Raw genomic sequence first — 16,235 nt, forward strand, 5'->3', positions numbered from 1 at the left:
TTATATTTACATATTGTTTGATTCTAGTTTCAGAATTGCAAACCCACATGCTATGATAAGTACCTTTACTCACTAGATTGCAGTGTCCGCACCCAGTCAAGGCTGTTTCCGGGGTGCCTGGGTCGGTTGCATCTCCCTGCCCTCTGGGATCTGTCCTTCTGCAGTGCGTGAGACTCATTTGTCTGTGACCATCGTCCATCCCACCTTACCCCCCAGCTAAGGTCCTGGTGGGTCACAGTCACTCATTTCTGGAGCAGATGGAGGGATGGGGAACATCATGCTTGTTTTTCAAATCAGAGCTATCAGAAAAGAGACTCAGCAAAAATGTCAGCCTCTCCCCTTCCTGACACCCCTTCCCACTCCCTGGTACCCCCACCTTGCAGGAACTGGTTTCTACGGCTTCTGGTTCAATGAGTGATCAGGCAGCAGTTGCATGTGATCCTGTTCCCCTTCCTTCTCTCGTGTGGGAGCACTGGAGACAGATGTTCTTAGGGCTTCTCCACTCTCACCGGATAGTCCACCCTGAAAACCCATCTGCTTCTCCTCACAGGAACCCTCCTCCTTCCTCAAGCCACACAGTGCCCTGTCATGTGAATTCACCTGTTCATTCAACCCACCCTTCAGCACGACAGAATGTGCAATGTACGTGACAAGTATTTTCTCTGTTAGTTGCCCTTGACTTGTTGTTTTGGTCATGCATTTAAAGTGGTTTATTTGTCAAATTTATCAGTCTTTTTCCTTTGTTACCTCTGGATTTTGAGTCATAGTCAAACTTTCTCTGAACCAACGTTAAGGTATTTTCTCATTGTTTTCTTCGAGTAGTTATGTGGTTTCATGTTTAAACATGGAGATCCCTGGTCCATTGGGAGTTAATTCTTATGTACAATGTGAGAAGCTTAATTCTGTGCTTTTCCAGACAACTGCCCAGTAGTCCCAGGATCCGTTAAGAAAATGACCATCTTCATCCCAGAGCTTAGAGACTCCCCTCTGTCGTCGACTAAATTTTCACCGTGTTTGGGTCTATTTCTGGAATTTCTGTTTATGAACCACACTTCCGTGATTTTAGAGGTTTGTGGTACTGTCTGATGGGGCCTCTATTTCTGAAAAGCTTTTCATAGATTTTACTTTTAAACATTAGTTACTGTACATGTTTCGTTCCTCTCAGGCATCCGATGATGTGGGCCTGAGTCCTCCTCTTCCTGCCTCCACACATGCTTCATTCTTCTCAGGCATCTGGTGATGTGGGCCCGAGTCCTCCTCTTCCTGCCTCCTGTCACCACCACTTTCCCTGACACTCTGTTTTGTCTTTTACATCTCTTGGTAGTTTTTCTGCCTTTCTTTGATGTCCCCTATCACATTTCCATTTGAGATTTGAATCTGTTTTCCTCAGGCACCTTTAAATTTATTATTTTAAGAGCACTTTTAGGTTTACAGTAAAACTGAGCAGAAAATACAGAGAGCTCCCACATAGACGTACGATCCCCTCTGAGACACACATGGTCCTGTTATTAATACCTTGCATTGGTGTGGTGCAGAGAGCTCCCATATAGACGTACAACCCCCTCTGAGGCACACATGGTCCTGTTACTGACACCATGCATTAGTGTGGTGCATTTGCCATAGCTGATGAAACAATACTGATACATTATCATTAACTAATGTCCATGGTTTACATCAGGGTTAACACTTGGTGCACATTCCAGAGGTTTTGAAAATGTATAATGACGTGTGCCATGCAGAGGTATGCCTCCTAACACAGTGCCATGCAGAGGTGTGCCCCCTACCACAGTGCCACCTAAGATTCTCTGTGCTCCAGTGGTTCACCCCTCCCTTCTCACAACCTCGAACCATGGATTTCTTTCACTGTCTTCAGAGTTTTGCCTTTTCCCAAAGGTCCTGCAGTTGGAACCATAGGTTGGGGTCTTTTCACAGGGGCTGCTTTCACTACGAATGTGCACTGAAGTCCTCTGTGGTGTGTGTGTCTCATGGTCCAGCTTTTTCCAGTGCTGGATTCTCTGCAGTGTCTGATGTACCACAGTTTTGTAGGAAGCCCCCACACCATCTTCCACAGCAGCTGGGCCATTTGCATTCCCCCCAGCAGGAACGAGTGTTTCTGCTCCACGTCACTGCTGGCTGCTGGTGGGGCTCGGGTGGGAGTCAAGCTGTCCTATGAGGTGCTCCTTCATTACGCAAAGAGTTCTTATAGCTCATATGGAAGCATTATTATTGTGTGTGGTACGTGTTCTTTATTTCTAAGATAACTTTGTCTTTTTCTTCCATTTATTTCCTGAGTTAAATCAATTATTTTTATTACTCTGTTTTTTGCCCATATCTTACATTTCTACATTTCTGATTCAAGGTGGCTTTTCAGATCTTCCAAGTCTGGCTTGAGGATGTCTAATTTCTCAGGGGTGTTGACTTTTACATGTTTCTCTGCCTCGTGGCTGTTTTTGGGGAGTTTTCTTCATTCGGCTTTGGTGAACATTTGCCCCCTGGTTTCCCGCAACAGCTCTGTGTAAATTTTCTTTCTCCCTCTCTTTGGTGACGGTGGGTGACATAGAAGGCTCTGGCCTGATGGCGCCCAGCAACTCCAGTCCCGCAGCTCTGGGGGCTTCTGTGCTGCTGTTCTCAGCGGGAGGGTCTGCACCTCAGCTGTGGGGTCCGCTTCTGTCTTGCAGTCCCAAAGTCATCCTGTTTTTCTTCTCCACCATCCCCCTTCTTCTCCCCCAGGAACTCTGTGTTTGGGAGACTGGACTGTAAGTCAGGCGTCTGCCCTGGGATCTGGCTGTGAACGGGTGGGCTCTGCCTCCCGGGCTTGTTCCCTGCCCTGTGGGCCTCAGTGAAGCTGGCCCCGGCTCCACCTTTCAAGGGCATCTGTGCAGGTCTGTGGCTCAACCTCCTTCATTCTCAGTGACTCTCTGTCCTCCGGGGACGTGGGGTGCTTGCTCCTCCCAGGGGCATTTCTCAAGCTCCTTTCCTCATCGGGTCCCGCAGGGCCTCACAGGCAGCCTGCACCCCTGAGCTCCTCCTCCTGCCTTAAATGCCTGCTTCCCTAGCCTGCAAGCTGCTGGATGTGGGGCTTCCTGAGCCTGTGAGCTGCTGGAGGCTGGGCCGGGTCTTAAGGTCTCTGCATCTCCAGTGCTGGTTGCAGCTCAGGCAGGGGTGTCTGAGGCAGACGTCCTGCGCCATCCTCCGTTCATGGCACCCTGTATCCAGTTGTGATGTCTAAAGGCCAAGCAGCAGCCAGCGAGCCGGCCAGGCCCAGGAGGACGTCACACTGAGCACCCAGACCCCTCAGTGGGCCTCTGGACTTCGGTAGGAGGAGGCCACCCAACCTAGAACACAAATAATTCAGGTTGTGTCCTTTAATATGAGATGTATAACCATGAGGTCTTTTTTCTAGGTTTCAGAAAAGGAATTTTCTTAAAAGCAGTATAGGGGTGTGTTTGTACCGAGGGTTCACCCAGTTAAGATGGATTTTAATAGTTTCTCCTCTTTCCCGTTTTCTTCCTGTGTCCTTCTCCACAAACAGGAGCTGGGGGCTGGACCCCACTCGTATCAAATAAGAACCAATGGCTGCAGATCGACCTTGGAGAGAGGGTGGAGGTCACGGCGGTGGCGACGCAGGGCGGGTACGGGAGCTCCGACTGGGTGACCAGCTACATCCTGATGTTCAGCGACAGCGGCAGGAACTGGAAGCAGTACCGGCGGGAGGACAGCATCTCAGTAGGTCCCTGGTGGGAGGGCAGCATCTCAGTGGGTCCCCAGTGGGATGACAGCATCTCCGTAGGTCCTGGTGGGAGGACAGCATCTCAGTAGGTCCCTGGTGGGAGGACAGCATCTCAGTAGGTCCCTGGTGGGAGGACAGCATCTCCATAGGTCCTGGTGGGAGGACAGCATCTCCGTGGGTCCCTGGTGGGAGGACAGTGTCTCAGTAGGTCCCTGGCAGGAGGACAGCGTCTTGGTAGGTCCCTGGTGGGACAAGAGCATCTCAGTAGGTTCCTGACGGGAGGACAGCATCTCGGTGGGTCCCTTCCTGGCAGCACTGGCTCCTGGGGCCTGGCTTGCAGGGATGTCCCCAGGGAACCCTGGAGGGCTTGGCTCTGGTAGAGAAAAAGCAGCTCCATGATTTCCTGGCCAAGGTTTCCTGCATTTTCAGATGCACAAAACATGCACAGTTTAGTAAGTATGTAATAGTAAAACAGTTCTATGGCATAGTGGGAAACTGGAAGAAAACCTGGGGTTTCTACTAAAACCATGGGCAGGATCACGTGTAACCAGCCTGTGTTTTGTGCCGTCATGTGGAGGTTGGAAGAAAGCCTGGGGTTTCTGCTAAAACCATGGGCAGGATCATGTGTAACCAGCCTGTGTTTCGCACAGTCATGTGGAGGTTGGAAGAAAGCCTGAGGTTTCTGCTAAAACCATGGGTGGGATCGTGTGTAACCAGCCTGTGTTTTGTGCCATCATGTGGAGGGTGGTGTTGGGGCCACATCGCTTCACATGAACCCAGTGAGCACAGCCTGATCCCAAATTCTTTGGCCTGAACTTCTGAAAGACACGGATGGACCCATCTCCCTGTGGACAACCATTCTGTGGACTCTGTCCTCCGTCCCACGGCCACATTCAGTAGATTTTTGGGCAGAGACTGCCTTGAGATTCAATGACCTTGTGTCTCTGGTCCCTAAACTGTCACACACCTGTGCTTCTTTGGGGCAAAATGTTTTTGTTTGCCTTGCTTGTGACTTTTAACAAGACATGCGATTTTCTGCATATCTTTCATTACGTAATTACTGAAGTATCCCAGACACATTAGTTTAACCTTGCTGAGCCCCGAGAGTGGTTTAAAATGTTCAGTTTTGTGGCTGGAGTGAGGCCCCAATAAAGGAGACACTGGTGACGATTGTTTACAAACAGCGGCCACCACAGAACCGAGGGTGCGGGTGGTGGATGTTTGTGAGTGGATGTTAAGGGGAGCCCATGTGAGGGGCTGTGGCCAGGGCAGGGCATCAGCCTTCACTTAAAACACCAGCTGAAGGCAGCAGGGACTGGAGGAGGCCGCGAGCTCCGTGCACATTCAGGTAGCTCTGCGTTTCCTCTTTGGGGGCACCCTGACAAGAAGGGAAAACAGAGGTTCTCGGCGAAGCTCCCGTGACCAGCACAGATGAGCCAGAGAGCCCAGGAGCGGCTCTAATGGGTCAACCACATCCCCTGCATGGACCTCCCGGACCCCGGCTCTGTGTCCTCCATGGATAGAGGACGTGGGCTGGGTTGGCGCTGGGATAAGCCAGGACTGGGACCACCCTGGCCAAAGCAGAGGGAGGGGACATGAATGAGGGGTCAGCCACCCCCGTCCTGGGAACAGATGCCAGACCAGCTGTGACTCTAATTACAAATCGAGTAGTAACTTCAAAGACAGGTCACCCCTGCGGGATGCACGTCAGCACTAATTATATTAAGATTGGGTTGGCACAATTTAAAAAGGACAAAGGGGAGCTGGAGACACTGTGGGAATTCTCACCTTCCTGTTCCAGCTGTGCTCTCGGCATCCCTCTTCCTGCTGACTCCTCAGGAAACAGCGTCAGGACCAAGCCCAGGCCACACTGAGAGGGATGCACCACCAACTGCAAAGGGTGTGACTGCACTGTCATCGTGGCCCTCATCTGTCCAGTATTCCTGCGAGGCCCCTGTAATTATAAGCAGATGCCATGTATTGTTTGGCTTTTTACAATTGTGGCACAATATATATACCAAAAAAAATTACCATTTTATTCATTTTCAAGTGTGTAATTCAGTGACCTAAGTGTCATATTGTTGTACAAACATGGACACCATCCATCTCCAGGACTTTCTCATCTTCCCAAACCAAGACTGTCCCCATTAAACGCTCACTCCCTATCCAACCCCTCTGCCCCCGGCACCTCCATCCCACTCACTGCCTCTGTGACTTTGACGACTCTAGGGACCTCATAGAAGTGGAATCAGACAGTATTTGTCTTTTAGGATTAGCTTCTTCCACTTAGCACCACACCCTCAGGTTTCACCACATCGTACATGCGTCAGAACGTCCTTCTTTTGAAGGGGAAATCACCGTGTTGTGTGGATAGACCACATCTTGTTTGTCCGTTCACCCATTGAAGGACTCTTTGTTGTTCCCCTGTTTTCACTATTATGAATAATACTGCTGTGAACATGGGTGTACAAGCATCTCTTTGCAAGCTGCTTTCAATTCTTTTGCATACATATCCAGAAGCAGCATTACTGGATTATGTGGTAGAACCATGTTTTCATCTTTTGAGGAAACGCCCTACTGTTTTCCATAGTGGCTGCATCATTTCACATTCCCCAGCCACGCAGAAGAGTTCTCACCACCGCTCTGCTGTACCGACACTGGGTATGGCATGTGTTGGTTAGTAGCAGCAGCACTGTTGGGGGTGAGGTGTTGTCTCACTGTGGCTCTGAGCTGTATCTCTGGACAATGAGTGATGCCAAGCGTCCCACTTGCTGGTGGAGCCTCCGTGTATCTTCTTTGGAGAAATGTCTGTTCAGGTCCCTCGTCAACTGTTAAAATCAGATCATTTTTACTGCTGTTGTTTAACTGTGGGAGCTCATTCTGTATGGTGGATATTAACCCTCTGTCATCTGTGTTATTTGCCGGGTTTTCTCCTGTTCCATGAGTGGCGTGTTGGTTGCTGACACCATCCTTCGATGCACCTGTGTGTTCCGTTCTATTTGCCTGGGTTTTCTCCTGCTCAGTGAGTGGCCTCTCAGTTACTGACACCTTCTTTCGATGCACCTGTATGTTTGGTTCTATTTGCCTGGGTTTTCTCCTGTTCCGTGAGTGGCTTCTTAGTGGATGACACCGTCTTTCGATGAACCTGCATGTTCAGTTCTGATGCATTCGGTTCTGTTCCACCTTTTGTTGTTCTGCTTTATTTATATTTTAAAAGGATATTGACAAGTTATGCTGGAATAATTTCTCCACACATAATATCAGCTGAGCTATAATTACCATTTTACTCTCTAATCTAAATGTCTTCTCTTTTCAATTTTCTTTTAACCATAGATATTTTTACTTTCACAGAAGCAAAATCTCTCTAGCTGATAATTACTAGTGTTGTTATACTATGATCCTCATTTAAAATAAGACATGGCTGATACTTATAACTTCCACATGATTATTCCGTTATCTGTGTTTACAGTGAAACACACACAATACCAACATCTTCAACACAATCATTCAGTTATCCGCCTTTACAGTAAGTCACACACAATCCCGACACCATCCACACAATTATTCGGTTATCTACCTTTACAGTGAATCACACAGGATACCGACATCTTCCCCAGAGTTATTCGGTTATCCGCCTTTATAGTAAGTCACACACGATACTGACGTGTTCAATACAATTACTCAGTTATCTGCGTTTACAGTGAGTCACACACGATACCGACACCTTCAACACAGTTATTCAGTTATCCGCCTTTACAGTGAGTCACACAAGATACCTGCTGACATTGTCCACACCGTTTATTCAGTTATCCACCTGTACGGTGAGTCACACACAATACCAACATCTTCCACACAGTTATGTGGTTATCCACCTTTACAGTGAGTCACACAAAATACCGACATCTTCCACACAGTTATTCGGTTATCTGCCTTACAGTGAGTCGCACGCGATACCAACATCTTCCACACAGTTATTCAGTTATCCGCCTGTACAGTGAGTCACACACGATACCGACATCATCCACACAGTTGTTCGTTTATCTGCCTGTACAGTGAGTCACACGATACTGACTTCCGCCTTTACAGTGAGTCACACACGATATTGACATCTTTCACACAGTTATTTGGTTATCCACTTCTACAGTGAGTCACACGTGATACTGACATATTCCACACAGTTATTCGGTTATCCCCCTGTACAGTGAGTCACACACGATACCAACATCTTCCACACAGTTATTCAGTTATCTGCCTGTACAGTGAGTCACACACGATACCAACATCTTCCACACAGTTATTCGGTTATCTGCCTGTACAGTGAGTCACACACGATACCGACATCTTCCACACAGTTATTCGGTTATCTGCCTGTACAGTGAGTCACACATGATACCGACATCTTCCACACAGTTATTTGGTTATCCGCCTTTACAGTGAGTCACACATGATACCGACATCTTCCACACAGTTATAGTTATTCGGTTATCCACCTTTACCGTGAGTCACATACGATACCAACATCTACCACATAGTTATAGTTATTCAGTTATCCGCCTTTACAGTGAGTCGCACACGATACCGACATCATCCACACAGTTATTCATTTATCCACCTGTACAGTGAGTCACACACGATACCGACTTCTGCCTTTACAGTGAGTCACACACGATACTGACATCTTCCACACAGTTATAGTTATTTGGATATGCGCCTTTACAGTGAGTCACACATGATACTGACATCTTCCACACAGTTATTCAGTTGTCCACTTCTACAGTGAGTCACATGTGATACTGACATCTTCCACACAGTTATTTGGTTATCCCTTGTACAGTGAGTCACACACGATACCGACGTGTTCCACACAGTTATTCAGTTCTCTGCTTGTACAGTGAGTCACACACGATACCGACATCTTCCACACAGTTATTCAGTTCTCTGCCTGTACAGTGAGTCACACACGATACCGACATCTTCCACACAGTTATTCGGTTATCTGCCTGTACAGTGAGTGACACACAATACCGACATCATCCACATAGTTATTTGGTTATCCGCCATTACAGTCAGTCACACATGATACCGAATTCTTCCACACAGTTATGGTTATTTGGTTGTCTGCCTTTACAGGGAGTCACACACGATACTGACATCTTCCACCTAGTTATAGTTATTCGGTTATCCCCCTTTACAGTGAGTCACACATGATATCGACAACTTCCACACAGTTATTCGGTTATCTACCTGTACAGTGAGTCACACATGATGCTGACATCTTCCACACAGTTATAGTTATTTGGTTATCCGCCTTTACAGGCAGTCACACACGATACTGACATCTTCCACACAGTTGTAGTTATTCCATTATCTACCTTTACAGTGAGTCACACATGATACTGATATCTTCCACACAGTTATTCCGTGATCTGCCTATACAGTGCATCACACACGATACTGACATCTTCCACACGGTTCTTCTGTGATCCGCCTATACAGTGCATCATACACAATACCGACATCTTCCACACGGTTCTTCCGTGATCCGCCTATAGAGTGCATCACACACAATGCTGACATCTTCCACACGGTTCTTCGGTTGTCTGCCTGTACAGTGACTTATACACGATACTGACATCATCCACACAGTTCTTCGGTTATCCGCCTGTACAGTGAGTCACACATGATAGATCTTCCACACAGTTATAGTTATTTGGTTATCCGCCATTACTTTCAGTCACACACGATACCAACATCTTCCACACAGTTATAGTTATTCGGTTATCTGCCTTTATAGTGAGTCACACGCGATTCCGACATCTTCCACACAGTTATTTGGTTATCCACCTGTACATTGAGTCACACACAATACTGACATCTTCCACACAGTTATAGTTTTTCAGTTATCTGCCTTTACAGGGAGTCACACACGATTCCGACATCTTCCACACAGTTCTTCCATTATCCGCCTATACAGTACGTCACACACAATACCAACATCTTCCACACGGTTCTTCCATTATCCGCCTATACAGTGCGTCACACACGATACCGACATCTTCCACACAGTTTTTCGGTTGTCCGCCTGTTCAGTGCATCACACACGATGCCAACATCTTCCACACAGTTCTTTGGTTGTCCATGTGTTCAGTGCATCACACACGATACCGACATCTTCCACACAGTTCTTCGGTTGTCCACCTGTTCAGTTCGTCACACACAATAGCGACATCTTCCACACAGTTATTATGTTGTCTGCCTGTACAGTGAGTCACACACAATAACAACATCTTCCACACAGTTATTCGGTTGTCCGCCTGTACAGTGACTTATACACGATACTGACATCATCCACACAGTTCTTCGGTTATCCGCCTGTACAGTGAGTCACACATGTTCACTAGGACTTCACTTTCCATAAGCATTTGCTTTAGACACAGCTTATCACAGGCCAGAATTCAAGAGCCAGCGACAGGGCAGAGTAGAAATGAGTTTGTGAGGCTGCTACATAGGCGGAGCCATGAGGCCTGCTGGTAGCTGTTGATGTTCATTTCTTGATCACATGCTAAACAGGGGCTGGGTGATTTCTGGGTGTCCTGGGAAAGGGGTGCAGTCTTCACGATTATTCCAGGAACGGGGGGCTCAGTCTTCATGGGTGTCCTGGGAAAGGGGTGCAGTCTTCACGAGTATCCCAGGAAAGGGGTGCAGCCTTCACGGGTGTTCTGGGAAAGGGGCACAGTCTTCCCCTCACCGAGGGTCCCTCCCCTTCTAGACCATGCAGGGTGACTTCCCGAGGTTGCCGGGTGTCTGTCAGCTGCGCTGGTGCTGGTGGATGTCCTCGGCCGCGACTGCATTATAATCAGGTATAACAGGCAGCAAAGGTACCCGGGTCACTTCGGCTGCTGTCTTGGTTCTGGTGGGTTTGGCCAGCTTCAGTCCCCACCCTGTTATACCAGAGAGGTCTGGCACCTTTGTCTTGGGAAACCCGTCCTTCCAACCTCCTGTCTCACTCCCAGAGTCACCTGAGCCTTGAGTGGTGTGTCCCCCACTGCTGGAAAACCAGTCCTCTACGTATCTAACCAGTAGCTAGTTAGTTATCTGGTGAGTTGCTTCTGAGGGAAGGCCCGGGATGGGCATGGCCGGCCGGCTCACGTGGACGTCCCTGTGGCTTCACTCTCAGCAAAGGGAAAAGCTGCAGCTATGAGACCACATCAGCCAGACGCCCCCGACCTGCCTGTGGGGACCCCACCCGACCACGGGTGGGCTATGCCCTCACACCTATTTCCCTTCTCCCTGCCCACCTCTGCGGTCAGCTCTAAAGCCTCCCACTGTGGCTCTTCTCTTCCCCTACAAAGGCAGGGACTGGTGAGGGTGAAAGGGTGCCACTGCCCCTGCAGGCGCCAGGAGCACAATGGATGGAGCAAGCAGCTCCTTTGCAGTGTTTCCCTGGGGTGACTTCCAGTTGCTAGAAAGGAAATTCCTATTGCACCTGGGATGCCCCCCACAGCCCCACCTGCCCCGGGACGTGGCTGACCCTGTCCAGGTGTCACCGGCCAGAATTCAGTCTGCTGGGGAATGGCGGCTTGCCAGAACTCAGTCCGTGGGGAAACCGTGGCTTGCCGCCGCCGCACACCTGGTTTGTGGCTCAGAGGCTGCTGGAAATGTGGCTTCCTCGCTTGCTTTCCTGAATGAACCCAAGAAGCTGTGCTTCGGGGGAATCTGTAGTTTCTGCAATAAAAATGGGAGCTGTGCCGTTCCCAGGAAGAGCCTGTCAGAGCCCTCATTTAAAAGTCACCTATTATGAATTTGAGATGTGAGTTGTTCGGGATTCACTGATTACTTAAAATTCAAGTTAGGTTTTCCCCGTGGTGCAAGTTCTTCTGTGATGAATACACCCGTCTATGACATTCTGGGAAAATATATTCGAAAAGAACAGACAGCAAATTCATTAAAGCAAACATCAGGTTTAGAATAAAAACAGTGTTTTATTTAATAGACACTTTTCTTTTTGCCTCCAAGAATATATGCCGGTATGTACTCAGAACAAAATTCAATAGGATTATTGAATCATTTACAAAGTAAATGTTCTCAGATGTCTTCCAAATACAACCAGAAAACAAACTGCAAGGAGGGCATCACAGGAAAGATTTTAGTTGACTCTGCCCTGGAAAGGACACGAATCCTGCAGTTTCTTGAAAGCTACAGAAGCAGGTATGGCGTCTGCCAGCAGGAGAATTCCACCTGAACCATGAAAGAGAGCAGGTGGCACTGCAGGTCAGCCTCGTGCACAAAATGGCCTGTGTTCTGCTGGGGTGGGTCCCTCCCTCTGCCCCTGTGTCTTTGCCTCTGTCTCTTTCTCTGTGTGTGTCTCTGTCTCTCTGTGGGTTTCTGTCTCCCCCTGTCTCTCTCTCTCTCTCTGTGTCTCTCTGTTTGTCTCTATCTCTGTTTCACTCTCTCTCTGTCTCTCTATCTTCCTGTCTCTCTTCCTCTCTCCCTCTCAGAATTCTCAGTGAGTCATCTGACACATTCTCCAACTGCTATTTCTCTGTAATGAAGATTACACAGCAGCCATTGGTATGAAATTATAGATAGAAAATGATGTATTAGTATAGCTGTGGCCAAAGAAACAATGGCAGGGGGATGGAGGAGACGCTGCTGGTTGCTCAGGGCTGCAGGGTGACGGTCTGGCTTTCTCCTGTCTTTCTCCCTCCTCCACACTTTCTGTGGCTTAAGTGAATAATCTCTGAGATGGGAATGTGCTGGTGACAGTGAGTGCCCTAGAGCTGGGCTCCTGACAGCGGCACACCTGAGCCTCGCCCTCTGTGTAGGCCTGGATGTTGCTCAGTGATTGGCTGTGCGGAACAGAGTGGGACGTGCCATGGGTTCCAGGCTGTGTCCAGCGAGTCCTGATATGGGGTCAGGGCAAACTGATGTGCATGTGCAGGGTCTCAGGGATGTCCAGGGTGCGCAGGTGGCTTCATCCTCCTCATACGGCCGCAGCTGCCTTAGCAGGGGAACCCCAGATACCTCTAAGCAGCCCCAGACCTGGCCTCTCCTGCCTCTGTCTGTGCCCCTGGGTCCTGGGAGCAGGTGCCGCCGCCCTGAGCCCCAGGCCTCATCCCCCTCTAGATGCAAGCTAGGCCCTGCCTGCCTCATCCCCCTCTGTGGATGCGAGCTGGGCCCTGCCTGCCTGAGCCCCAGGCCTCATCCCCCTCTGTGGACGAGAGCTGGGCCCTGCCTACCTCATCCGCCTCTGTGGATGCGAGCTGGGCCCTGCCTGCCCTGGCAGAGGAGGAGGATGTGGTTCCCTGGCCAGTCTGTGATTGTCCCGCCCTTCCAGAGGCATCAGCTGCGGAGGGAAGATGAGGACTTGGAAGCCCTGAGCGGTGGCCACAGGCGTCCAAGGAGACGACCTTGGTCTGAGCCACCCAGGAACGCACAGTCTCCGCCGCTTACCACAGCACCTGTGATTCTTCCAAGAGTCCGTGGGAAGACACAGAAACGCCCATCAAAGCCGGGAGAAGGAATCATCCCAGAGATAAGCCAGGGTTTCTTCAAGCAGCTCAAGAGCAAGGGGTTTGTAGGATATTTACACTAAAATCACATTCATCTTTTCTGACAGTTTGGGGCCTTGCTCTGTTTGAAATGTGTCTCAGACGAATGCACAAGTTAAGAAGAGTGTCCTGGGGCAGGTTCCCCAGGAACCAGCATTGGGTGATGGTGATGCCGCTGGGGGTTGCAGATCTAGGCGACCTGGGTCTGCACCTGACAAGTCTGGGAATCTGTGTGGCCTGCAAGGTGCAGACACACACACGTGGTTTGCTTCTAACACCTAGGATTGAAAAATGATTCTGATTTTTGCTTTAAAAAATGTCAGGTGCAAGTCAAGCCAGGCCCAACCCGATACCAGGGCACCAAGCACGGCTCAGCACCAGGAGGACACATGTTTGTTCTCCATCAGCCCCTCCAGGCCTGCAGCAAAGCTCCAGTTTCCAGAGAGGCAGCCGCTCCAGGCCTGCAGCAAAGCTCCTTTTTCCGGAGAGGAGGCCACTGAGACTGCTTTGCACACACTTAGTGGCTTCTCACTTATCCATGCCCAGAGACCATTAAAGATGTTTTCATCTTGCCAAATGGAAAGAAAATCAGTTTTTGAAAGATAATTAGCCGATTTCTATGGACATTTCTTAATGGGAAAGTTGGTTGTCCCCTGGTGCTCCCGTCTGGCTCTGAAGAGACCCATTTCTGCAGAGGGGAGAGAGAGCTGCATGGGGTGCGGCTTTGGGTTTGGTTTTGTTTGTTATTTTTCCTGTGGGGGAACCGGCAAATTGGCTTCCTGACATTTCCTGCCCTGTGTTATTCATCAGCGTCATATCTCACAGTGACCATCAGGGTGTTTGCAGAAAACATTGACTCTGAGCAGAAATAATCCACGCACCCCACAGATCTCTCCGAAGCGGCTTCTTCTGTGCTGCGGGGCTGTGTTTCCACTGCTGCCCGCCATTCTTTCTGTCCTGCCCGGGTTTCCTGGTGGGGATGCGGTCCCAGGTGCCCTTGGCTGTGGACATTCTGGGTCCTGCTGGGACAGGGCTGACCCTTCTGCAGAGGCCTGGGAGGAGCAATGGATGGTGCACGTCACACCGCAAGGGAGGCAACGTGTGTCCACACCATCGCATTCCCTGGCAGGAAGGAACTGCAATGCCCTCAGTGAGTGGTTTCAATGCAAGTTCATGGATATGAGTCTCATGACTAAGGTGTGGTGTGGACATAGCTCTCGGACAACCCTGAGACCCCTGCCCATGCCGAGGCCCCACCTACCCTGAGCCCATGCACAGGCCGAGCTCCCAGCTTCCTCAGGGGCACCCTGGCTGCTTTCCCAGTGGGACACGTGTGGCCGTGGGACAAACCCTGGAGCAGGTGGACTGGCTCTTTACAGCAGGATGCAGGGGGCCATGGGATGAACCTGGAGCAGGTGGACTGGCTCTTTCCAGCAGGATGCAGGGGGCCATGGGATGAACCTGGAGCAGGTGGACTGGCTCTTTCCCAGTGGAATGCGGGGGGCTGTGGGTCGAACCCTGGAGCAGGTAGACTGGCTCTGTCTTCAGTTTCCACGTCCCAGTGACCTAGAAGCTCTTGCAGGCTGCTACTGCCCCGCCGGCCCCTGGCACAGGCATAAACCCCAGGATCTCAGACAGGTGAGGGCGGACATGACTCTGGAGACCTGTGCTGGCCGTGTTAGGTCCTCACTTCAGCATCGGCAGAGGCGGCCGCCCTCCACAGAAGCAGATGACACGTCCTGTGGGACGAGGGCCGGGTCTGGAGCCAAGGCACCTACAGAGCTCCTGCCACACCCATGGACATGCCCTCCACACACCGAGGCCTCTCTCCCTCTCAGCTCAAATGCTCAGAACCCTGAGAAGTGAGAAACCAGCAAGAATTGGGTTAGAATAAAGAAAAAGTTTGGAAAGAAACAAAAAGCCAGACAAAGCATCCAAGAATCCGTGTGCTTGGGGCTGCAGGCCTTGCCCACCCCTCTCCCCACGACACAGCATGGGACGCTCTCGGGGAGAGGCCAGGGCCCCCTCCTGCAGCGCGGGGTGTCCCTTCTCCACCTCAGGAGGGACTTTCGGGGAAGCCTGTGCTGGACCCCTGAGAGGCTGCAGTCCCCCAACACCAACCAGATGCTCAACAGGAATTTTGCTAACTTTGGATTGAAGATTTTAAAGAGAGAAGGAAAAAACCCCAAATGTGTGACTGTCTCTACCAAACAGGAGCGATTTGGCCAATTGGAAGCCCAGGAGGAGATGGACAGGCACGCAGGGCCCTGAAGACCAGGCCTCCTTCACGCCAGGCCGGTCACTGCACCGCAGGCCCAGAGGGAACAGGAGGGAAGCGGCTGAGCTCCACCTTCCCAGGTCCCTTTCCCCAGGGAGAGGAGGCTTATTTCCTGTTTTCTCCCATTTGCCTGCACTGCAAGATTTTGTTTTGAATTTAGAGTGAAATGAAAGGGCTGTAGTTATTTTTGTTTAATAGAATTGCTGACTCAAGGCATCTTTATTTTTTCAAGAAAAAGCCCAGCATGGCTTTGGAGACACATTTGTTGAAGAGTAGATATTTGATTTTCACAGATATTTTCAAACATATTTGGTTAGACCCTGAATGATTAACATTTTCTTCAAATGCAAAAGTTTCCACCACTTGTAAACAAATAGGCATTTTTGCATAAACAATAGCAAGAGCTTGGAATCAGTGCTTCTCTCTTGTCAGGCGTGTGGGGCCTGCGCTGATCCTGGGAGGGTCATTACCGGCCACGTGGTTGCTGTGCAGCTGTTTACGGGTCATGCGTGCGGCTGTTTATGGGTCACGCGTGCGGCTGTTTACGGGTGGCATGTGCAGCTGTTTACGGGTCGTGCGTGCGGCTGTTTACGGGTTTTGCATGCGGCTATTTACGGGTCGTGCGTGTGGCTGTTTACGGGTGGCACATGCAGCTGTTTACGGGTCATGCGTGCGG

General features: G+C 50.0%; 1 protein-coding gene across 2 annotated transcripts in view; it reads left to right on the forward strand.

The window, feature by feature from the left end:
* LOC104673096 (contactin-associated protein-like 4) overlaps window positions 1–16,235 on the forward strand; it is a 208,440-nt gene that overhangs the window by 69,149 nt on the left and 123,056 nt on the right. For both annotated transcript variants that reach the window (XM_030915962.1, XM_030915963.1), the window contains exon 3: window positions 3,533–3,726. In XM_030915962.1, coding sequence (XP_030771822.1) covers window positions 3,533–3,726 — 194 coding nt within the window. The remainder of the gene's footprint in view (window positions 1–3,532; window positions 3,727–16,235) is intronic.

This window comes from Rhinopithecus roxellana, chromosome 14, assembly GCF_007565055.1.
Source record: "Rhinopithecus roxellana isolate Shanxi Qingling chromosome 14, ASM756505v1, whole genome shotgun sequence".
NCBI lineage: Eukaryota > Metazoa > Chordata > Mammalia > Primates > Cercopithecidae > Rhinopithecus > Rhinopithecus roxellana.